This window comes from Suillus discolor, assembly GCF_016758755.1.
Source record: "Suillus discolor strain FC423 chromosome Unknown F5147scaffold_129, whole genome shotgun sequence".
NCBI classification, from domain to species: domain Eukaryota; kingdom Fungi; phylum Basidiomycota; class Agaricomycetes; order Boletales; family Suillaceae; genus Suillus; species Suillus discolor.
In genome coordinates, this window is record NW_024541376.1 from 1 (window position 1) to 23,239 (window position 23,239).

The 23,239-nt window shown below is 47.1% G+C and overlaps 6 protein-coding genes across 6 annotated transcripts; 3 read left to right on the forward strand and 3 right to left on the reverse strand.

Annotated features, from left to right (window-relative positions):
- Positions 1-331: 331 nt before the first annotated feature.
- F5147DRAFT_781214 (uncharacterized protein) lies at positions 332-3,507 on the reverse strand (the record flags this gene model as incomplete). Its single annotated transcript, XM_041442595.1, has 12 exons — positions 332-607; positions 664-779; positions 829-947; positions 1,002-1,130; positions 1,178-1,261; positions 1,315-1,559; positions 1,609-1,680; positions 1,992-2,294; positions 2,353-2,565; positions 2,616-3,050; positions 3,098-3,292; positions 3,343-3,507. 12 exons carry the CDS (start codon positions 3,505-3,507, stop codon positions 332-334), a joined length of 2,352 nt encoding a protein of 783 aa, XP_041285291.1.
- A 1,233-nt stretch (positions 3,508-4,740) lies between these two features.
- On the forward strand, positions 4,741-5,018 carry F5147DRAFT_727530 (uncharacterized protein; the record flags this gene model as incomplete). The annotated part of the gene is made up of 2 exons (XM_041439269.1): positions 4,741-4,791; positions 4,859-5,018. The coding sequence occupies 2 exons, from the start codon at positions 4,741-4,743 to the stop codon at positions 5,000-5,002; spliced, it is 195 nt and encodes a 64-aa protein (XP_041285292.1). The 3' UTR covers positions 5,003-5,018.
- A 3,107-nt stretch (positions 5,019-8,125) lies between these two features.
- On the forward strand, positions 8,126-11,942 carry F5147DRAFT_781216 (uncharacterized protein; the record flags this gene model as incomplete). Its single annotated transcript, XM_041442596.1, has 9 exons — positions 8,126-8,446; positions 8,500-9,096; positions 9,158-9,330; positions 10,048-10,442; positions 10,494-10,676; positions 10,740-10,851; positions 10,907-11,061; positions 11,102-11,644; positions 11,692-11,942. 9 exons carry the CDS (start codon positions 8,126-8,128, stop codon positions 11,940-11,942), a joined length of 2,730 nt encoding a protein of 909 aa, XP_041285293.1.
- Positions 11,943-12,938: 996 nt separating this feature from the next.
- On the reverse strand, positions 12,939-17,756 carry F5147DRAFT_764790 (uncharacterized protein; the record flags this gene model as incomplete). The annotated part of the gene is made up of 13 exons (XM_041440729.1): positions 12,939-13,226; positions 13,285-13,365; positions 13,401-13,518; positions 13,575-13,632; positions 13,724-13,854; positions 14,171-14,474; positions 14,533-15,525; positions 15,725-15,815; positions 15,989-16,653; positions 16,685-17,137; positions 17,193-17,290; positions 17,338-17,477; positions 17,533-17,756. 13 exons carry the CDS (start codon positions 17,754-17,756, stop codon positions 13,094-13,096), a joined length of 3,489 nt encoding a protein of 1,162 aa, XP_041285294.1. The 3' UTR covers positions 12,939-13,093.
- A 1,663-nt stretch (positions 17,757-19,419) lies between these two features.
- On the forward strand, positions 19,420-21,706 carry F5147DRAFT_658878 (uncharacterized protein; the record flags this gene model as incomplete). The annotated part of the gene is made up of 16 exons (XM_041434512.1): positions 19,420-19,443; positions 19,506-19,568; positions 19,717-19,841; positions 19,889-19,921; positions 19,977-20,032; positions 20,076-20,157; positions 20,352-20,420; positions 20,517-20,536; positions 20,588-20,688; positions 20,781-20,811; positions 20,867-20,985; positions 21,062-21,110; positions 21,163-21,195; positions 21,255-21,362; positions 21,417-21,532; positions 21,656-21,706. The coding sequence occupies 16 exons, from the start codon at positions 19,420-19,422 to the stop codon at positions 21,704-21,706; spliced, it is 1,080 nt and encodes a 359-aa protein (XP_041285295.1).
- A 9-nt stretch (positions 21,707-21,715) lies between these two features.
- Positions 21,716-22,249, reverse strand: F5147DRAFT_841392 (uncharacterized protein). The gene is made up of 3 exons (XM_041444373.1): positions 22,139-22,249; positions 21,912-22,088; positions 21,716-21,859 (listed from the first exon to the last, which is right to left on the reverse strand). Exons 1-2 carry the CDS (start codon positions 22,227-22,229, stop codon positions 21,985-21,987), a joined length of 195 nt encoding a protein of 64 aa, XP_041285296.1. The 5' UTR covers positions 22,230-22,249; the 3' UTR covers positions 21,716-21,859; positions 21,912-21,984.
- Positions 22,250-23,239: the final 990 nt, after the last annotated feature.

Genomic DNA, 23,239 nt, shown 5'->3' on the forward strand with positions numbered 1-23,239 from the left:
ACAAGCGTACCTTTTTCAAGCCACCAATACTCGAAATGAAAAGCAGATACTCTCTGTTGCTGCTGAGGGATCGTAAGAATGACATTCGATCTTTCATTGGTACAGTAGCTGGTGTGCGTATGCCTTCTTGAGCAACTGACGGTCGAGCGACGAGGCCTGCTGATGGAGCTAGATTATCATCAGAGCTGTCCTCGGAGCTGTCCTTGGCCAGCCGTCTTGTACGTTTCACGGTGTAGGGGCAGCTGAGGCTCCTTCTTCATCGTGACTTCTACGTACTTCTTTTTTGATTTCTTCTCGCCTACATAAACAGCATTTTCGAGCAGGGACTTGTTCATGTGGGCACTTGCAGCTCCGACAAAATAACGAGTCTCTGCTTCGAAGCCTTCCGGGCTTCCCAATGGCCCCAAAGTTTGTTGATTTCCTTCACTCTCAAATGAGATGGGTCTTGCACGGTAAAACCATTGGGGATGGAGTCTGGATCCAGGTACAGCAAAGGCTCACCGGTGATTGAGAGCCAAGGTACTGGCTTCATGCTACCAGTGAAACTTCTGAAAAACGGAAGGTGAGTCAAGTTAAAATCGACAAAGACGAAGTAATCAACAACTCGCTGTAAGATGCATGAAAAATTTGCCGAACCAGTTCTTGTTGCCCCTTGAGGCTCACTTCCTTACGAGAAGGGAGCTTTGCGTAACCGTGGTTATCCAGGATGACTTCGGGCATTGCATCCTTTCCATCATTCGTTTCTTCATCGGAGGAGTCATCATCATCATTGGTGGGGTCTGATACGGTCATTGAGCAGTCTGAACCGATCCAAAAAAAATACAAAACTCACAGAATTCAGCTTTGACCACTCGGCATATTTTTCAAAACCTTCAGACGTCCATTCTTTGCTTCCTCGAGAACTCTGGCTAAACGATTTCTTCTGATTGACAGGCTGAGACTCATGACTGAATAACAATAACATTGTTAGTTTACACTGAGGAGAGTGTATAAATACTCACATCTTGACACTTAAAGTCTGATCGGCATTTTTCTTGTGACTGACCAACATCACGAGTCGGCAACCCATAGTACGACGAATCTGTTCTGTAAAATCATCGAGAACTTTTTTGAGGTTTTTCTTTCGATACCTGCCAATATAGTTAGAGTAGAAATTGAACAAAAAATGACAATTTACATCGCCTGTGATTCTGCTGGGGCGCCATCCCTATTCCACTTGTCCCTCGCCTCCTCAACCTCCTTCCGATGTGCAGAGGTCATGCTGTTGAACCATTCCCTCGCATGTCCAGTCCTATACTTAATAGAATGTTGTACGCCTTTCTTCTGTTGCTGCTCCTTATCGTAGTCGTCCATCTCCTGCTTAAAGAGTTTCTGTGCGACGTCCCAAGCTTAAGCTCCTTCTTGTAGAACCCTGCGTCCTTAGGACGAGCCGCCAACTCTCTGTCCTCAGGGGACATGCCAAGTTCTTCCTCCAGCTCTGAGTCATCTCCCAAGATCTGTTGCTCATCACGCCGATCATCAGCGTCCGTTAAGAACTGGAGGTAGTACCTCCGGATAGCCTATATATCAAGTATGTCAGCACCATTGTATACTCAGAATGAACAGTACCTTTTTCAATCCCTTTGGTAAATCCTCAGGATCCTCTCTTGTGTGATGAATTGCGACAATTTCATTGCGGATCTGTCTCAGCAAATTGTGACAGGAATTCTTCCCATTTACAAACTGATCTTTGTGGAGAGTCAGTACTCCCTCCCAAGAAGCATACCATTCAGCCATTGATGACACGTTGTATAAGTCAGGAGCTTTCGGCAAGGGTGGGTATGCGTCGCGTAACCTTAGACCAGGCCGAAAAGTTGAAATTTTGAAGGAGACGCGATCACGTGCATGCAAACCAAGACGCGTCGTTACCAAATCAACCGTGTGACAAAGTGATAACTCAATTCAAATTATGTACATACACTGTCAAGTAAATACCCAAATCACCTGCGCACCTTCTTGGCAGTCCCAGTAGGCACCCCCTCATTCATGCGCTTGCCTTGGGTAGACACAGCTGAAGACTGAAGTACAAAATGAGTAGAAGGCGACTGGAACCAAGCGCAGTTCTTGGTCTTTGCGCTGTTGACAATTGACCCAGGAGGCTTGGTGACGGACAACTTGTAGGGAGGCAACTTTTGCATGCTACCACAGTTGGTGTACTTGCATGTGTAGATGTACCGGCAAACAGAGACACGGTCTGGGGCGTCCTCGTCGCGACTCTTATCAGCAACCGTCACAGCGACCCTCTCGGCCCAGCTCTTGGTAGAGCCGCATAGTGGGAAACACGCTGCGGATGCTGAGTTGCTCAATCGCGACAAGTTCCATCATGGCGACCAAAAAATTCATGGCGACAAGAGGTTGAAAGCGAGGTGCGGGAAAGATGATTGTGCCCACGAAGTCGAATTGAAGAATGGCCTCCTTGAGCTGAGTGTAGGGTGTCTCGTGCGCCACCACAGAGCCGCAGACCAGGAAGACGATGTGGGAGGACTTGAGGATCCTAGCATAGGGCTTTAACACTGTAGAGAGAACCTAGGATACATTAATTCATAACGTTAAAACGTCCAAAATTTTAGACTTACATGCTGAACTTCCATCGCAACATACTCTCCCTCACCTTGACCCTCTTTCCCTGCAAAGAGCCACCCACTGTCTTCTTCCGAATGGTTGGAGAGAAACGCAAAGATGCGACCGGTGGAACCAAGGTGACTGGTGAGCTCAGAAACCGTTCGGACCTGGTCGCGGGTGTAGTTGTCGATCTGCTGATATGAAGCAACGTCGAACAAGATCTCGATGTACAGAAACCCGCCACTGGGGTAGAACTTGTCGAGGTAATGGGAGAGGAGTGGAACGGGTGTCGGGATTCTGTCCTTGCCACCAAGGATAAAATGGACGACGGCAAGGGGTGTGGCTGCCAAGATGGAGCTAGACGCCAGCTCGTACTTGCCCTTGAGCTGCAGGAAGCCTGGGAGTACAGGCGTTCCTCCTTGCTCTGGCAAAATGTTATGATAGAAGCCCTGAACAGTCAATCAATTTAAAATTTGAATAATAAAGAAAGACTCACAAAATATGGCGTGGGCTCCTTGATCGTCCGCAACGAGTGACAAGAAAGACATAAAAATATTACATCCGTATGTCGGACGTCATCGATATGGGCCTTGGGCACCTCAATGCATTTGCTGCACATGACGCGGGGGCACGCGTTGCATTCAAAAAGTACAACGTCACCTTCCGCGCCATCGCGACAAATCAAACACCACTGACCCGCAGTCAGTCAATGAAACACTTGAAGTAGGCAAAAAAACTTACTATACTGTGATCTTCAGTTGTCCTAGTGTCTTCCGGCTCCAAGGATGACGTGGACGATTCGGCGTGTGACGCAGCGGGCACCGGAGGAGAGCCGACAGGTGCCAAAAGTTTCTTGGCAGAACCGCCACAGGACTTCTTTGCTGTGTTCTTCTTTCTAGGTGGCATAAAGACAACTGCAGCGCAAAGGACTTTGAGAATTTTCAAATCAACCAGTCATGTGATTGTGTCCATGGTTGCGCCGGCATTTTCCATGCCAAACAATGCAGTGCAAAGGACTTTGCGAATTTTCAAACCAACCAGTCATGTGATCGTGTCACGCCGGCATTTTCCACGACAAACAACATCAAATATGTTGTAACATATAGCCAGGCACAACAATTTCACATGGTTCAATTTCAAACCACATCTCTTCCATCCGCTCACCTTGTTAGCCACCTACACAGACTGCAGCTGTGTAAGTGGCTCACAACTCACTGAGCGCTCATTCTCTACCACGCGGTATGTGTCTCTTAATTCCAATTCTATTTCTAATTTGGGTGCATAGGTTGATCTTCTTTGGTTCATCCGGTGAAAGGATACCTAAGGTATGCCTCTTTTCAACCATCTCTTCACTGAATGCCTTCTTTCTAGCCAATTTCTATTCACTGAGGAGGCTATTGGTGCGCCTGCAGATCCAAGGTCTGTTTTTGTTCAACCGTCTCTTCACTAAACACCTTCTTTCTAGTCAATTTATATTCACTGGGGAGGCTATTGGGGCGCCTCCACATATAAGGTCTATCCTTTTTTTTAAACTGTCTCTTCACTAAACGCCTTCTTTCTAGTCAATTTCCATTCACTGGGGAGGCTATTGGGGCGCCTCCACATATAAGGTCTGTCTTTTTTTTCAACAATCTCTTCACTAAACGCCTTCTTTCTAGTCAATCTATATATACTGGGGAGATCTATGTGTGCATTGGCACACTTCTCCCTTCTTTTATCATTGAGTACTGGGGGCTTGGCTTGGGGAGGAGATCTATGTGCGCATTGGCGCACTTCTCCTCCCTTTGTTTACCATTGAGTACTGGGGGTTGGCTTGGGGAGGAGATCTATGTGCGCATTGGCGCACTTCTCCTCCCTTTGTTTACCATTGAGTACTGGGGGCTTGGCTTGGGGAGGAGATCTATGTGCACATTGGCGCACTTCTCCTCCCTTTGTTTACCATTGAGTACTGGGGGCTTGGCTTGGGGAGGATTTAGTGTCCACATTGGTGCGCCCCTCCTTCAACCATCATTGCGCTTGGGAGGTTTAAGTGTCCACATTGGTGCGCCTCCTCCCATCATTCTTGTATTGTATTTTCTCCGGAAGGATGACACCTGCTCCACCATAAGGTACTTCCCATCGCTCTCTCTTCTCAAAACAATGACCGCAGCTTACAGATATGTTTCTTTTGGCTTGCTCCGATACTCAAAGGTAACCTGTTTGATATTCTCTTTGCAAATACTGATTGCGTCATTCGCAGATTATGTTATATAGTTAGCTATTCCTTTTTTTATCATACTTTTTATTACTGTATTATGACAGTACTAGACTGTCGCAGAGAGGGCCCCTCTGCGGCAGCCTTGTATTGATTTTTGCGCTCTGTTATTTTTTCTTCAATTCAATGATGCCAAATATAACTTAGTTTTTTTAATTTGCAACGAAATCGTGATGCCAGGTTCCTTGTTCGTGCGAAAAAGTCACGTGACCCCCGAATGCAGTAACTTAGAATGTCCACCAATTTTCACCGCGGCATATTGTTGAAATAGGGGTGAGCTTGAGAGTACCCTCAGTGCGCTCGCCTTTAGTCTTGAACATGACAGAATAGATGCAGCTGCAGCTGGATTCAGTTAGCAGACAATCAGAGTAAGAGGTGAGATGCAATTGCTCTTCTCCTCAACTCAAGTGAAATACCTGAGATACATGCTATGGGCCTTGCCAAAGCCTCATCCGTTACTCTGATTGTCTTCTAACTGAATCCAGTCTCAGCTGAAGATTTGATATTCAGTTAGAAGACAATCAGAGTAAGGGGTGAGGCGCAATTGCTCTTCTTTTCAGCTTAGGTGAAATACCTGAGATACATCCCTTACTCTGATTGTCTTCTAACTGAATCCAGCCGCAGCTGAAGATTTGATATTCAGTTAGAAGACAATCAGAGTAAGGGGTGAGGCGCAATTGCTACTTGCCAAAAGCCTCATCCCTTTCTCTGATTGCCTTCTAACTGAATCCAGCCTACATGCAGCTGGTATCTCAGGTATTTCACTTGAGCTGAGGAGAAGAGCAATTGCGTCTCATCCCTGACTCTGATTGTCTTTCTTTTAACTGAATCCAGCCGCAGCTGAAGATTTGGTATTCAGACAATCGGAGTAAGGGGTGAGACACGATTGCTCTTCTCCTCAACTCAGGTGAAATACCTGAGATACCAGCTGCATGTAGGCTGGATTCAGTTAGAAGGCAATCGGAGCAAGGGATGAGGCTTTTGGCAAGTAGCAATTGCGCCTCACCCCTTACTCTGATTGTCTTCTAACTGAATATCAAATCTTCAGCTGCGGCTGGATTCAGTTAGAAGACAATCAGAGTAAGGGATGTATCTCAGGTATTTCACCTGAGCTGAGGAGAAGGACATGCCTTACTCTGATTGTCTTCTAACTGAATCCAGCCGAAGCTGAAGATTTGATATTCAGTTAGAAGACAATCAGAGCAGCATACTGGTTTATTACTTGCCGTCAGCATAAAGCTTGAATTTAAAAGACAAGATGTAACTTAAGTTGAGACTGCTGTTTCTCATCTGTTTCTTTCATAATACAGGCCTCTGCTTGGATGGTATGTTGCCGCAAATCATATAGTATGGCCCCGTCCAGTTTAGAAGTTATCCTGATCTGGATCTTCCACTTTTGCTCCGCATCGCACGTTGTAAATCAAAAACCTTAAAAACCATATATAGTCTACACCACCTGGTTAGAAATTTTCCCATTCTGCTATTTCAATTCTGTTCTCAATACTCCAACCACCAAGAAATGGGGGATCTTGGTGTATTCTGTCCGACAGCCTCACAGTGTAGGCGTTGAATTTCACCCAAATTTAGAAGCTATCCCAATTTGGATCTTTCAAAGTCTTTTGATCCACATCGCGACTTAAATTAAAAACCATTTATAGTCTAGATCGTCTGTGGTTGAAAAATTTATCATTCCGTCGTTTAATGTCTGTTTTTCCAAACTTCAACCACTGAAAAATGGCAGATCCTGCTGTAACAATTCTGTCCAAGATCCTCCGTGGGCATGTAGATGACCTACTCCATGATTCATCGCCGTATGAGTTGCTGATAGGTGACAAAATCAATGACAATTTGCTTTAAAGAGCCAGGTAAGGGAGTCTCATGTCACTGTCTGGCAAAACTGAACAGCTGGAATTTTAGGACCAGATTGTGGGCCAAGTGGCAGGACTTACTGTCCAGTACTGGTAGCGATGTCACGGCAAATGTCATTACGGAGATTGAACTTACCAGAGCTGCGGTCGTGATAGCCCATGCTGTAGTTAATCCCCGTGAGTGTTGATTTGATGGTTGGGGGGTCTGTCATTCATTTTGTTGCCATAGTGCGGGCAGATTTAGATGTAGATCGGTTTGCAGATAGTGCCAAGGCATCCCACCCATCGCATGCTGACAGCCAGAGACATAAGCTAGCAAAATATTTCCACTGTCCTTCATTCGGTTTAATATCAGAGCCGGCAACATTTGTTGACAGGCACGGAAGGATTCTCGCTTGGTATTTGCCAGAAATCATGGTGCCTGATAGAATGGTACGAGTCTGATTAATACAGTTTAAGTTCTTTTAATCAGTTATAATTAGGATCGTGTCAACCAGTCCATCAAATTGCTGAGACCTGCCTTAGATCAGTCTTTGCCCAAGCCAACTCAGAAGGCAAAGCAGCCTTGGCGTTCTCAAGGATTTGTCATGCCTTCAGGTGGGGGAGAGTTTGGAGTAGGAAGGGTGACCTTATGCCCCGGAGGATTCATGCAACGTCATGAGGTAACTTCATATTAATATACTTGCTGTGATACGGAACTAACTTAAATGGGCTAGCGGCTTCAGGATGACTTGTACCAATCAGGCACTCTTTCTTTACCTGCGGTCCGAGAGTGGTTGTCCGAAATAACGGTAGCTGAACATTTGTGGTCCGCTATCACCAGTGTTATTGCGCCAGATCAATATCAGGCCGGCGTGGAATCAGTTGCTAATATGAAGGATATGGTTCGTACTTCGGATCCCATTGTCTGGCCCTCAGAGTTTTCTGGATTGGAAGTTATCGTCAATCGAGAGACCCCAAGTCATCGAGACCCTGGAGCGTCGCCTTCATTTTATGACCTTTTGGTGAGCCTTGGCAAAGCTCACCATGCCATACTAGCTCTGCCAGATCTGGGTGCCGAGCTAGCATATCCCCCTGGCACTATGGTTTACATTTTAGGAAAGGTGCTGGAGCATGGGGTGCCGAAGTGGGGCGATGGGGAGAGAATTGTAATTGCCCACTTTGTCAAGGATAAAGTACACGATAGGCTTGGTGTACCGAGACCAAAGTATCCGGACCAGCAGGGATTTTCTGAATAGAGTGGGGGCAGGTAAGAAGGGGGGTCTAAAAGCCATTCAGAGATCAAATAAGAGAATGAGAAGGGGAGTAATTTCCCAATAGTAGATGTCCAGATTAGACAAAGCTTGTGATATTAAATTGGTTGACTTCTCATACGGCAGAATCTTTCCTCGGTCTAAGCACTATGTCCTCAAAAAAACGCCAGCGTCTCAAGGCTATTTCTTATTCTTTCCAAGATAGAGGAAAGTTATCACAAAAAAAGGATTTGGATGTTGATTATGTTACTCACCAACCTACAAGAGACAGAAAGGGAAAGCCCTCTTGGGTTGAGTCTTGTGCTGATGCGCTGTATGAAACTTTGCCAGAGCATACCACCAGCCCAAGGAAACGAGCCAGAGCAGTAGATGCAGAATCACCAGACATCCCAGAAGATGATTTAAACCAAGAAATGTTTGGTGACTTTGCTATTGACGGAGAGGCTCCTGAGCAAGGGAGAAAAACAAAGGTATATCTAACAGGCCGTGGCTTACTAGTAATTGTTTCTCATAAATGACATAGACACAAAATGACTTCATAGCAGAGTATCTCACCCACCGAGACACATATCTAGATGTCATCTTGGACTCAGAGAAATTTGCCACAGGGATCTGTGAGACTTGCCAATGTGAAGATGCTGCCTTCCATTGCACAACTTGCACTGGCGACCACAGCTGGTGTCAGCCTTGCCTCCTCAAATCACATCAGTCATTGCCTTTCCACAAAATCCAATTGTGGAACGGCAAGTGCTTCGAGGACGACACTCTTGCTGACCAAGGATTTATATGGTACATGGGCCACGGTGGAAAGTCTTGCCCTTTCTATGGAGTTGCACAAAGTCACGTTGATCAAGATGCTCCTGTGATTATTGTACATTCTTCTGGGGTGTTCACACACAATGTGTCATGGTGTCAATGTCCAGGATCACATCATGAACATCACCTGCAGCTGCTCCAAGCAGGACTATTTCCTGCCAGTACCACACGCCCTAGGACTGCTTTCACCTTCGAGGTACTGGATCATTTTCTCATTGATGCCTTGGAATGCAAGACTTCAGCAATGAGCTTCTTTGAGAAAATCAGACGGCTGACAAATAATGCTTTCCCGGACACTGTCCCAGTGAGTGGAACTGATAATACCATAATTCTAGCTCATACTGAATGCAAAACCCCATCTGTAGGATCGCTATCGAGAACTCATGAGAGTATCTCGACTCTGGCGGGACTTGAAGAACCGTAAATGGTTTGGATTTGGCCATGACAAGGAAGCGCCCCCTAGTGCAGGAGATCTTGCCCTATTTTGCCCTTCATGTCCACAGCCCGGAATCAATATGCCTCTTGTTTGGGAGCAACAGTATGAAAGGCAAGTCAATTCCAAAATCCCTGCCTGCTAGACTCCGGCCAGTACCAGCAGTGCGTAGCACAGCAGTGGTCCTGGCCGATAATATGTGTCCTGGCCAGTATACACAAATAGTCGGCCGGCACCGACTCTGAGCTGTGTACCAGAGGTACCGGCCAGTCTACACAAATGGTCGGCTGGCACTGGCTCTGAGCTGTGTACCAGAGGTACCGGCCAGGACTCAGCTATCACTCATATAACTAGCTGACTTATATGCGGATGCTGACTTTTGATTGCAGGTGGCTTGTTATGAAAAGATTGGTGGTAGATGGAAATTTTACTGCTCAGCATATGAACATGCGACAGCCTGAGCTTGACGTCTTCCTGTCAGATGGTTTAGGTTATATGGTAACAGACAGAGAATACCAAGCACACTTGACTTCGGCTATAGAGAGTAAAGAGGTGACTCAAATTGTGTTGTATTGTCAGTGGTGGCTAAACCTGTGGAAAGCGATCCTTGTGTAGCAACCATCGGGCAGTCAATGCAGCAAACACAAACAGAAGCAACCTCAGGGCTACAGGGGTTGGTGCCACTGCTTGTGCTCGGCATGGTTGTTTTGTTCCTCACTGCATAGTGGACTTTCAGAAGGGTGAACGGCAAGTTTTCTTTCATTTACTCAATCTAGGCTAAGACAAGCATTGTGCTTGACATGCTGACAAAATCACTTCCAGCCACATGAATATAGATTATTCCATTTGTAATGCCATAAAGCACGCTGCTGGCAACATTGACAACTCCCTGATCATCTATGATGTGGGGTGTCAGTGGAACCTTAACTTTGGTCAACGTGTTGCCAACTGCCCTGGCTTGGCACTCCCAGACAACACCAAGATTGTAGCTGCGGTGGGGAAATTTCACTTGAGCGCTCATAAACTTGCCTGTTTTGCTAGATACAGCTTAAACTTCATTCAAGGAGCTGGACAAGTTGATGGGGAAATTCTGGAGACACTTTGGGCTCCCTTTAACAAGATATCTCCCACAGCACGTTCTATGAGCCAAGCTCACCGTCAAGAAATTCTTGATGATCACATGCGTAACTCAAATTGGAGAAAACTTGTCAGAATAGGTAAGTGCCTATATTTGGAATGAATGACATCACAGTTTCACAGTGATGCAGTTAAGACGCTCTTGAGAAAGTACAAACGGGCCAACAAGGGCATTGAAGACACTAGGCTGCCGTTTGAAGAGCTTACCGGATCTTTGGATGTCATCAAAGTGAGGGCATGGGAAAAAGATGAGGAGAAGGCAAAGGATGAGCGTGGAGAACATCTTGACATCTACCAGCTAAAAATAGATAAAGGTGAGCACTTCGAAGCTTCTATTCAGGTCCATGTGTCGTACATTCTGATTGGGTGATTGGAAGCACCAACAATGGCAGAAATGCGGCTAAAATTAACAGAATCAGAACGTGCTGATACAGGAAAGTTGGGATCAATTTCTTGGCTCATTGATGGCATCAATATAGAGGATTCGCAGTATGTTGTTTCATCATATATTGATGGTGATAACGTATTTCTAATTCATATCTAGGGATGCACTGAGGGTAGCTATTCGGCAGCTTCCCAAAGATGCTTCTGCTGTTCAAAGGGCTGCACTTCAAGAGAAACGACAAAAACTGGCTGCTCGGATTTCTAAATTTCATGAAATTGCTGATGCTATGACAGAGGGCATTGAAGTCCATGCAGGTACTGAGCATGTGGATGACATTAGATTTTGCACCTTCAGATGCGGTGGAGGAAGTATGGGAGGCTGCAGATATTGAAGATGTGTTGGAAGAGATGGATGAGGCAGTTCCTGCAGAAGTCATGGCCATTTGGATGCCATCTTCAGTGCCTCGAAATGAGGCTTTAGCCCTGGGCTTGCACACTCTGCAAGCTGAAGAACTGGAGTTACGAAAGGGTCAAGCAAATGATTGCTTGGAAAAGTTGCGACAAGCTCTCGGTCATAAAGCAATAATTTACCGTCAGCATTTCCGAAGTGCAGATTCCACATGGACAGGAACCAGGTCAAAGCAGGAGGCTCTTCAATGCCGTATCAAGATAGAGAAGTGTGTCCGAAGGTATCAAAGGGCTAGGAGTTCAATTCAGAGACTAGGGGCTGATGAAGATACTCTGACGACGATCTATCAAGACATTCAGCTACACCAGCTCAGTGTTGACAAGGAAGTGACTGAAGAGAACAGATATGGGCAGGGATCAGACAGACTGGCTTGGTTTTGGAGAGTCAACAACGGTCATGATTTGAAGGAAGATGTGTGGATGGATGAATGTAAGTCATATCTAATATGTCTATGTTCTGCAAGTGACCTGTATTAGTCTACAGGGTAAATTGGTTGAAAGCTAAGGCTAGATGGCAAAGGTGGGAGGAAGAGTTGAGATTGGTCCAACACGAAATGGGTTGGACAGTGAGTTGGTTTAAATACAGGATGGGAGAATGGGACCAAAGATACCAACAAGCTACAAAGCCTGGTCATCAAGCTTATGCACATCGACAGGTGCTCTTGTGGGGAAGATTTGCATTGGATGCTGAAAATTCATTCAAAGACAAGTTGATTGTAGTCACTTAACAGTCTTGGCTATTATAATATCAAAGACTTATCTAGCCAAAATATGATTGTTATGATGGTCAGGAACCCTGCCTACATCATACTGTAGAGCTGGCCCATTTATACTTGCAGATATTGCAATTTGAATGAACTAGCTCTAAAGGGATAGTACTAAAACCAACATCTTTCTTGATAATACTAGGTTTGTGTCTATCAAAAATCCCATCAATTAGATATGCAGAAGTCTATGTTCAATATATACCTAAGGTATTAGCCTGCCTTCCTGTATAAAGCCTGGACGTGATCCGGCCGACTCTATTATCACTGTCTGAGGTGTCGGCCGGCCTGGCCATACACGACCTGGTCATGATCCGGCCGACTCTATTGTCAATGTCTAAGGGGTCGGCCGGCCTTCCTGTACACAGCCTGGACCTGATCTGGCCGACTCTATTATCACTGTCTGAGGTGTCGGCCGGCCAGGCCATACATGACCTAGTTCTGATCCGGCCAACTCTCTTGTCCACGTCTGAGGTGTCGGCCTGCCTTCCTGTACACAGCTTGGACCTGATACAGCCGACTCTATTATCACTGTCTGAGGTGTCGGCCGGCCAGGCCATACATGACCTAGTTCTGATCCGGCCGACTCTATTGTCCACGTCTGAGATGTCGGCCTGCCTTCCTGTACACAGCCTGGACCTGATCCGGCCGACTCTATTATCACTGCCTGAGGTGTCGGCCGGCCAGGCCATACACAGCCTGGACTTGATCCGGCCGACTCTATTATCAATATCTGAGGTGTCGGCCAGGCCAGGCCATACACAGCCTGGACCTGATCCGGCCTGACTCTATTATCAATGCCATCAGGAAACCTACACTTTCCTTATCATTCCTGAATTGTTTTAGATACTTGTGTTTGACCATGATGCTCCAGACCACATAGGACATGAAAAACTTAAATATATTTGTATACTTAGCCTTTCTACTGATACTGACAAACTGGTATAAGTCAAATATCTTGCTGGACTTGAGTGTGTTAGTGCAAGTCTTGGAAAGACTTGGCCAAGTACCATAAGGTTCTTCAACAATGTTAAGTTTTTCTGATGCCTTAAGTTGTTGAACTGCCTGCCTCTACATGACTTGGACTTAGTCAGGCCAACTCTATTTTCCATGTCCTAAGGTGTTGGCTGATACTGATGTGTGTGTATAGGGAGCCTCACTTGAATGGTCGGCCAGTACCAGTCCCACACCTCTGGCCAGCACCAATATACATGTGTAGGCAGTGGTCGGCCAGTACCACTCCCACACCTGTGGTCAGCACCAATGTACATGGATATGCAGTGGTCGGCCAGTACCACATTCACACCTCTGGCCAGCACCAATATACATGTGTAGGCAGTGGTCGGCCGGTACCACTCCCACACCTCTGGCCAGCACCAATGTACATCTATGGGCTGTGGTCAGCTAGTACTACTCCCACACCTGTGGTTAGCACCAATGTACATGTATATGCAGTGGTCGGCCAGTACCACATTCACACCTCTGGCCAGCACCAATATACATGTGTAGGCAGTGGTCGGCCAGTACCAGTCCCACACCTCTGGCCAGCACCAATATACATGTGTAGGCAGTGGTCGGCCAGTACTACTCCCACACCTCTGGCCAGCACCAATATACATGTGTAGGCAGTGGTCGGCCAGTACCACTCCCACACCTGTGGTCAGCACCAATGTACATGTATATGTAGTGGTCGGCCAGTACCACCCCTACACCTGTGGTCAGCCTTCACGTATAGGCAGCCCCACTTCAGTGGTTGGCCAGTACCACCTTAACACCCTTGGCCGGCACCAATGTGCATGTATAGGCCGGTGCAGGCTGGTACCCATTCTAGGGCCATTTGGCACATCCGGGGCACCACTTCTACATAGGGCTATGACTGAAGTATGTGGGTTCATAGTGCAGAAAGCTTGAAACTTGAAGGATTCCTTATATAACTAGAAAGCGCGAGTCGGCCCCTACTATACTACCTAAGTACTCAATTGAGCAAAAGACGAGGCTTCAGACGAGTCGAGCACATAAGAACTTTGGTGAACATTCTAGTCGACAAAAAACAACAGAGTATACGAAAACAAGATAGCTAGAGCGCAAGAATATATATCAGGGTCATTTGTACTACAGGATGAAAGAGAATCACAGATCAACAACACGTGAATATGTACTAGACGACGGCAATCCGACATAGAATTACACACCAATATGAACAAAAACCATCCTCTGCTCGAGCGGTACTTTCATCTTCACCGAGTGCATAGCACAGTTGAGCGCCCAGGCCGCCTTCGTACAGTCCATGACACCACCATCCTTCAAATCTCTGAACATGTACCTGTAGAAAGCTTCGACGACGTGTTTTGCGACAGAGTCGTCGACCTCCCACAACGTGCCAACGACACTCTTGAACCCCGAAAACTGAAGACCAGCTGCGAGGTGAATCACTTCGTCGGGTGTCTCCTCGTCGCCGACGGCGGTATGACAAGCCGATAAGAACGCGAACTCGGCCTGCGGAAGATGTCTCTCCATGATATTGAGCAGCGTCAGATGTTTCGTCTCTCATGACAAAATGTGAATCGTAAGGCTGCTTAGGGTCCTGCTTCCCATGACAAGCAAGGTGCACCCAGGTGTTCTGCTGCAAAGCTGAGAGTGCACCTGCTCGTGTGGCTTCGTCGCCAGAAATACTGGTGTGGTTGGCAGTCGCAGGGACGAGTTTATGGACAAGCTCAAGCTCGCTGTCAACAGCCAAGAGAGCCTTGCCCTTCCCTGCACCCGGTTGACCTTGTCCGATCGCCACAAAGGACGGAAGCACGCGCTTCTTCATTAACTGTCTAGATCTGATCAGAGCAGAAAGTGTTGGCGTGTAAGAACAAATGTAGAGGTCCTCCAGGCATGGCTCCTTCCCAGAACGATCCGCCTTTGTTTGAAACGGGTGAGCTGCATGGAGAGGAATGGACGTGAAAGCTGCAGTGGGACACAACCAGATTCGAGAGCGGCACTGTAGTTTGAGGGCGTGCTCGAGCACGTTGACGATGGGTAGCATGATCTGGTCCCATATTATTCGCGAGAGCACTATCAGATCCGTCCTCGATTCCCTTGGGCTCATCCGAGATGCTTCTCGTATTGCCCTGGCGAAGCGATCCTTGAGAATCTTTAGATCTGCGAGAGCGATGGACGGCAAAGGAACATGATGGGGATCTCCTGACGTCGGGACAATGATGGCGCTGCATGAGTATTGACTGGCAATGAGGATAATGACCGGGCCCTGGCGCGCTGCCACTTGGAGGTCTTCATACCAAGGTGGGAGCAGGAAGCGCGAGAACGCTGGAATATCACGTATCTCAGCTACTGCTGCATCCCATTGCCTTGTAAGTCTCCTATACTCTGTTACTTCCTGATCAGCAGCAGCTCTGTCGGTGATGTTTGCAGAACCCTGGGCAGCATTGGAAATGCGCTTGCTCAGCTCCAAATAATTGCGCGCCAGTGTCGGTTTTGCTGTCTCGAGGTCTTCGACTGGAGTCCTGAGTCGAGATGCCAGCGACCACTGCTGGCCACGGCCCTGTCCACAAGTTCAACTGATTGTCGTAGATTGTTACAACGTATGGCACATGAGGCGGCATCTACAGGAAGTGATCGTGCCACCACGAAAGCGGCTGCAGCCTCGACGCCGTGAGATGATTGATGATCGTGTCAGTCACATGGTTGTCGAAAGCTCAAAGCACATTTGGATGCTTCTAGGGCAGATTCATTGTTTCAACAGATTTCTGCTTGGCAAGCCCAATCAATAGCTCCATGATACGACGAGGAAATCCTTCAGTAGGATGTCTTGATGACAAGTCTGAAGTTCCTCTATAGCGAAGCAACAAGATTCAGCATGGGTCGTGTAGAATCTGGTTAACGAGACAAATAGGACCTCCTGCAGCCGCACGTAGCTGAAAATATGGCCGGGTGCAGTGGAGACAGAACCGCAAATGATTCTTGACAAAGAGTAGGTAAGGGCCTCCTCGATATCTTCATTCTACCGAGTTTGCAGGAAACGAGAGTAGAGTTCCACGCTCAGATTCGAAAGAGTCAGATGGCGATCTGGATTGTCAGGCTGCCTTGACCGAAGGGATTCGCGATACAAGTCAATGGCCTCGTCACGATCATCGCTAACATGCGATTTGTCATGTCTGGCATGGAGCGCGGAGGCAAGGTTGTCAAGCGCGGAGGCATGAAGTAAATGCCCAGGTGGGCGCAACGTCAGTGCCTCGCGACAGAGGCCGATAGCTCGGGTGATGTCATCAATGTCGCCGTGTTTGTGGAAACGGAGGCGGAGGGCGTTGCCTAGGCTCACCAATGAGTCATCACGGAATTTGTGCCCAACAGGGCGCACGCGCAGCAATTCTTCGAGCAAAGAGATGGCCTCATCGAGGTCATCAGGTTTACCTTGGTGATTGAAGCGGTACATGAGTAAACCGGCCAAGTCGTTCAGGTAGTTGTCACGGACAGCATGTCCCTCGGGGTACAGAGACACGGCTTCACGTTTAAATTGTATGCCTTCATCTAAATCATCGATGTGGCCGCATTGTAAACCGTGATCGGAGAGCACGTGAAAGTGTGTCAAGTGTGTCTGGACGGAGTTGATGGCCCAGAGGACAGAGCTCGAGGACGACTCTTCGAAGGTGGATGCCTTCATCAGATGCGTCTGTTGGAAGATTGTTGCATTCGTCGATCACATAATCAACACCATTTTCTCCTGCCACGATGCTACGAAGGTAGGTGGCCTCTGGACAGTGAGGTAGTAGTTCATGATAGAGTTGGGTGGCTTCCCGGATGTCGGCAGCAGTACTTTTCTTGTCGTGCCGCCAATTCAGCGCTTCGGTGAGATTGTATAAAGATAAGGGAAAATCGGGATGGGGCTGCGGACGCAATGCAAGGGCCTCGCGGAAGAGGGAAGTGGTGGCATCGATGTCTTCAAGATCATTTCGGATGTAGCCTTTGAGGCGGGCCCACGCGAGGTTGGTGAGAGCCGTGGCATGGTCTGGATGGCTGACCGGACACCGGTCTAGAACTAACTGAAAATGCTTCACAGCACGTTTCAGGCGAGAGACTGTCTTGCTCGTCACGTATGCGGCAAATTGTGCGTGGCCTGCATCTGTGTCTCGAGCAATCTCGCAGTCTGCGAGGGACTGCAGTTTGCGTTCTGTCAGCAAAGCTAACAAGACAGAAACCAGCATTTCTCACATCAATCAGTGCGTCGTCCTGATCATCGCAAGCATGAACAATGGCGGCCTTCAGCTTAAGGGAAGGGTGGACACCGCGCACGGGTGGGAACAATAAATCTACAGGACGTTGGCGTATGTGCATGAGTGAGAAGCGAATCACTCACCGAATGGCTCATCTCCATGATCGAGTAGCTCATCCCATGACATTCGAAGTGTTCCAACGACCTCTCCACCGCCTAGCATTCGACCAAGCTCATAAGACGCTCTGATCTCCACTGACAACGCACGTGAGGCATGTGATAATCTATAAACCAACGATCAGTTCTTGCATAGCGTCAGAAAGTATCCATGAACTTTACAGAGTAACAGAATTCCCCCACGTTACAGATGTACCAAATGATAAGACACTGATGGGTGATTTCCAGCGCCTCCGGGAGTCGACATTGACGGATATGTAGATGCCAGCAGGAATGCGCCAGGAAGGGACTTGAATATTATTTCCACTGATAACTGTAGGTCGAGTGTGAGGATGATGTAACAGATACGAAGGTAATGTAGAGGGACTCGCCTTCAAGTCTGACATATCGTTCTTTTAGGCCACTACGTTTGATTGTAGGGCGAAACAAACGACGAACGACACGCAGCATCTGAAATTGAGATAGGTTCAGAATGAGCGCTAGGAGAAGGCGGAGGGTGGATGGAATGAGTCAGACTGTGGATGGTGTTCGGCTAAGAGAAAAAAGAGGTTGAGCGTTCTGTTCATGCTACACGTGTATGTCCATATTGTTAAGGGCTGTTCGGCACGATATAGACGCTGGTGTGATTAGACTAAGCGCTGAGAATAGAGATCACCGACCAGGATTAGCGGAAGAATGTAAAGTAGACAATGTCGCGACCAGACCTCAGCGAACGTGGCCAGCCGAGTTCGAAGGGGGCGAGTCTCAGGGTGATTGGACTTGGATCGTACTACTCAGTCAGCACACCAAGGCAAGATGTAGAATTGAGTGTATTTCGTATGGTAATGCGAACAATGTTAAAACCACTGAAGACGACACGCTAAGAACCAAATGATTCTATATAAGTCGTCCAATTGAGCTGATAATGAAGGGAGGATGATCTTGGCTGGATAGAGGGATGAGAAAAGAATGTCCACTTGAAAAGCGGGGATGAAACCTACTGTATGCTTATTCGGTGAAGGACGATTGACGCATTAATGTTCAAGAAGCTGTGACCGCTGCTGGATTCCCCACGGACATCAAACCAAGCACTGTGGGACTATATCATTGGTACCGGGCGAAGAGGCCAGTATATCATGTAGGGAAGTCTTGAAGGTGATGGGAACATCTAGGGGTACAGCTGGGTACAGCGAATCACCGAATATATATATGAAGGTGGAATGCATCGACTCAACATTGACTGAGGTGGTGCAGGCGGCCACCTTTATGCCAATTCAAATTTCTATTTCAGTGTCGCTTACGTGACGCAACTGCCACCGACATCAACTGAACGTTTTGAAATACTTCATGGCTCCTGGACGCTGTACCTCTTGGAATTTCAAAGCAACCTAGGCGCACTTTTGGCGTGTCTTTTTTTTGTTCGCGTTCTGAATCTTGTCCAAGGGTGTTTGGGTTGGTGTTGCGTAACAAAACCACTTTGCTGACCACATTTGCAGCGTGTGTATAGTAGGTGTGTAGCGACTTTAAGCTTAAGTCTTTGCTCATTCTAACTGTTGTTCCAGGTCTCAATCTTGTTCTTTGTCACTCCTAATATCGTCCGTTACACTCTGCTATCCCCTCTCGCAAACCCTCGTGGATGTTTTCACTTTTTTGCGCGTCCTTTCAGCAGTTCATATTGTCCTAGCACGAAATACACTGGAATTTACATTTTGCATTACTATGTGTATAAGTGAATGGTATGACTCGACGATAAAATTCCAGGAGTAGCAAGCCTCGCAGGATGCGCATGTTCCCTTTAAACTTGGCGTGCTGCTTTCACTGACGACTGACCTTGACGTTGCCCAATTGTTAAGCATATACAGGCTCTCCCGCTAACATTCAATCGTCGGACATCCCAACGCTTTGCATAATCACACATGTATTGTGTCAGACATACAAACGCCATGGAAATACAAGTGCGAGAAGATCAGCCACTTCTTCTCCTACCTGTCTTTAAATACTCCTCACTCCTCACTGCACCTACCACCAAGCACATCCTCGATCCTCCTCATTTTCCCCCATCGCACCACCATGTCTGACTCGGATGGCTTGAAGGTGAGTCACTGTATATTACCTTCATAGCCGTTTTGTGATCCTTATGCTCGACTCAGATATAGAATCATCGGCTCAACAATATGAATGTCCCCTCCTGGTGCATGCCCGCTGCCATTTACCTAGGCGTCAGTGTCGACTCGAGAAGACGCTGAGATCAGCCATTGGAGTCCTATCATCCCACGAATATCTCACTAGGGTAGGACGAGACCATGACCTTGTGATGTCCACGGGTACGTTTAGATGCATCCGTCACGGTGCTTACACCCGTTTCAGTACCGAGGGCCAATCCACAAACGAGGCGTTCCGACCAAGGTCCTCGTGCTAGACAATCTTGGGGCCCTACAATCATACGGTCACTCGAGTTTTGAAGAGCGGGTGTTGGGATGTTCACCTGGGTGGTAAGGAAATGGTTTCAACTTAGTGATTCCATTGACATCATCACCAGCCGAATCTCCTATGCATCAATAGAACATCCTTTGTGCGTTCAACTTTCCTTATATTAAAATGTACTCAAATGTACATATGACCCATAGGCTCGTGGCCGGGCTGGCGTATACTACCACAAACAAGTTGATTGCGAGACTAGCCGGTACGCACGATTGTAGGTAAAAACACAACAGACCTGGTCACAGTGAAAGCACAGAATCAAATGCAAAACTCGAGCCATTGGAATTCACTCATCCACTTTCATATGAAGCCTGCCGAATGTGATTTGTACGTACGAACGACACTACATTCGGTATTTTACCACTTCGCATGCGGCTCGCGCCACAGGACAATCATATACTTCCACATCCCGTCCTTGTATCGGTTCACAATATAATGTCATTCCTTGACTCATGCTCGAGCTTATTGCTGCATGAACCCTGCTCTACGTTTGTCTTCTGTTTCTCGTATGACTTTCATAGATTCCCTAATATCGACATCAAACTTTTGTCATCTACCCAAATCAAACCTTTCTCATCTACCTCGATCAGGTATGTTCTTTCCTCCCCCCCTGGCAGCTCACCTTCCAAAGCTGCCTTTGGAAAACATGGAGGTACTTGCTGTCAACCGCTTGACCTGGTTTGCAGAATACGACATCAAAAAACACGTAAGCATGTTGCACGTTTCTACTGATCTTCAAACCAACCTTGGTGTCCAGGAATGGATTACATTCCAGGGATGAATTGCGATGAACCTTCTTACGATCAATACACGTGGAGGAAACTGGTCAGGGACAAACAGGCTATGATACGGGCGATAGTAATACTGGGGTGGTTGTCTCGCAAACTAATGCATTTGTTGCAGGATCTCATGCAATCCACGTCACTTACTATTGGATGCTCACTTGACAGTCCGCAGCCAGCAAACGTTCTGGAAGGCATGGTACGTTTTGAAGCGACGCTTCTGCATCATTCTCGTTTACCTTTATCATCTGTAGAATATCCTGCTGAAAGGGGCCCTAGAAACGGGCAAAAGACGGTTGCTCATGCGATCTGCAACATGCTCAAGCGCCCGATGCTTGACGTTCGGGTGAATGACATCCCATACCTTGCCGATGTGTAACCTTGGGCCGCCAAACTAGCTTTGGTAAGTACCATCCGCAGACCTTGATGCTTTTTTGACGCTGGCTTAGCTCGTGATTGAGGGGAATGCGTTGGTGGTCGTAGACTACGCAGATGTAGGTATTGTCTCTCAAGTCATACATCATGTTCCTTCTGAAGACACGTCACACAGTATTTCATGAACTCCGAATGCCCAGAGAGTCGAGTATGTTCTTCATTGTTGTACTGTTAATCCCGTACTAGTATAACCAATTTTCTTGTCAGGAATGCATCCATGTGATGCTTTGAGAATTCGAGTCGCCCGGATGTATCTGTCTGTGGCCCTTGGTGTCGACGACGAGCAGCAGGCACTGCTCAAACCGTTCTCTGCTGGTGCGTATCCGAGTTATCTAACCTACATGTATCACGAACTTTTCTCTGTTGCAGCCATCGAATTCCCCGACCTCGATCTGGCAGCCCGTCGCCAACGATGGCTACAACTCTTTGGTCGAGATGATCTAGTTTCAACTATATCTAGCAGCAAGCACGCACCCATCCCTACCGTGAGGATGCGAGGAACATGCACTCTCCCCTATTAGGTCCATTCAAAAGATATACTTGTCTTCAGATGAGAACCAATTGACACTGAGCAAGCTACAATTGATATACCATCTCTCTCATTTTAGACGGGAACTGAGAACGAGCTGAACAATGCAACATGCAATGTCATCAAATGATACCTTGGTGGCAACAACACTAGGTCTGTAGTTAAGTCAAAAAGAGGGCGTAAAAACAACAGGGATTCTATTATAGTACACGTGCATCCAGAAAACAAGCGATCAGTAGATATGTAGATGTACAGGGAAGGTAAGGTTACGACGATGCGGGACCTAGTACAATTAATGATTTGCACAAAGAATAAGACATACGGCTATAACTCACCTGTTAGAATCTGTGGTCAAGTTCGCCGGTAATGGCAGTATTCAATTCATCGGCATCAAGTTCCTCCACGAGCCTAGCCACCACAGGGCCCGTACGTGCTGTCGTTGTAATCATTGTAGTAGGGTTCGGGTTCCTCGCGTTTCTCCATGTTTGGTGAAAGGTCAGCGCGTTTAACACCTAGCAGCAAGTCACACCTCTGCATGGTGATGAAAGATTTGAATACTCACAGGCACGTTTCGCGATGGCTGCTTGCATAGGGTACGCTGTGGCAAGAACCACGATATATGCGAGTGCGCTGAGGACAAGAGAAAGCTTCATGTTTGAGTTGAGAGGTGCGCCTGCATTGGAATCTTTTATGCGTTTTCGCAGGTTGGTTCATACCTGAATGGGCGGAACTTTGATGAAAGTGTCCTCATGCAATCCGCAGCATATACTGACTAGTCTTTGTTTGTTTAGTACCTCGGAGAGGCACGAAATTAATGTGGCAAGCAAGATGATTTCTGTTCTTGTATCAGCGTTTAATGTGACGCAACGTGCTTGTAGCGTGTAGCTAATTTTAGGCTCTCTCTGGGTCCGGCACCCAATGATTACCACTTTATTCTTGCTACAGTATATCGGCATCAAGGTCTTCTTGACAACAACGATTGCAATGATCAGTTTCTGATTGCAGGGATTAAGCTTGTGTAAAAGCGGAGAACGTGATGTCTTTAATCACCGCTCTTGCTGGAATGGAGAACTCAACACGAGGGGTGTGGCGGTCAGGGACTCCAACTTGAAACAAGTTCTGTTCCGACCACCTTCAGGTACGACTCAAATAACAACAAGGACCTATAAACAGGTTAGGTATGCGGAAGTGACTTCCGCGCGAAGGTCTAATTGATAGTGAGTATATGTGCATGAATAGGAAGCAAATCACTCGCCAAATGGCTCATCTCCACAATCGAGTAGCTCATCCCATGGCATTTGAAGTTTTCTGATGACCTCTCCGCCGCCTAGCATTCGAATAAACTCATAGGATGCTCTGATCTCGACCGACAATGCAGGTGAGGCGTGTGATGATCTATAAACTCAATATCAGTTCTTGGATCGCGTCGATCACCATGAGCTTTACAAGGTCACAGTATTTCCCCACGCTACAGATTGATCGGATGATAGGACACTGATGGCTGACTTCCAGCGTCTCCCCGAGTCGACATTGATGGACACATAAATGCCAGCGGGAATACGCCAGGAGGGACTAAAAGATTTTTTGCGTCGATAACTGTACAGTGTAGATAGAGTGTGAGGATCATGAAATAGATACGAAGGTAATATGGAGGAACTCGCCT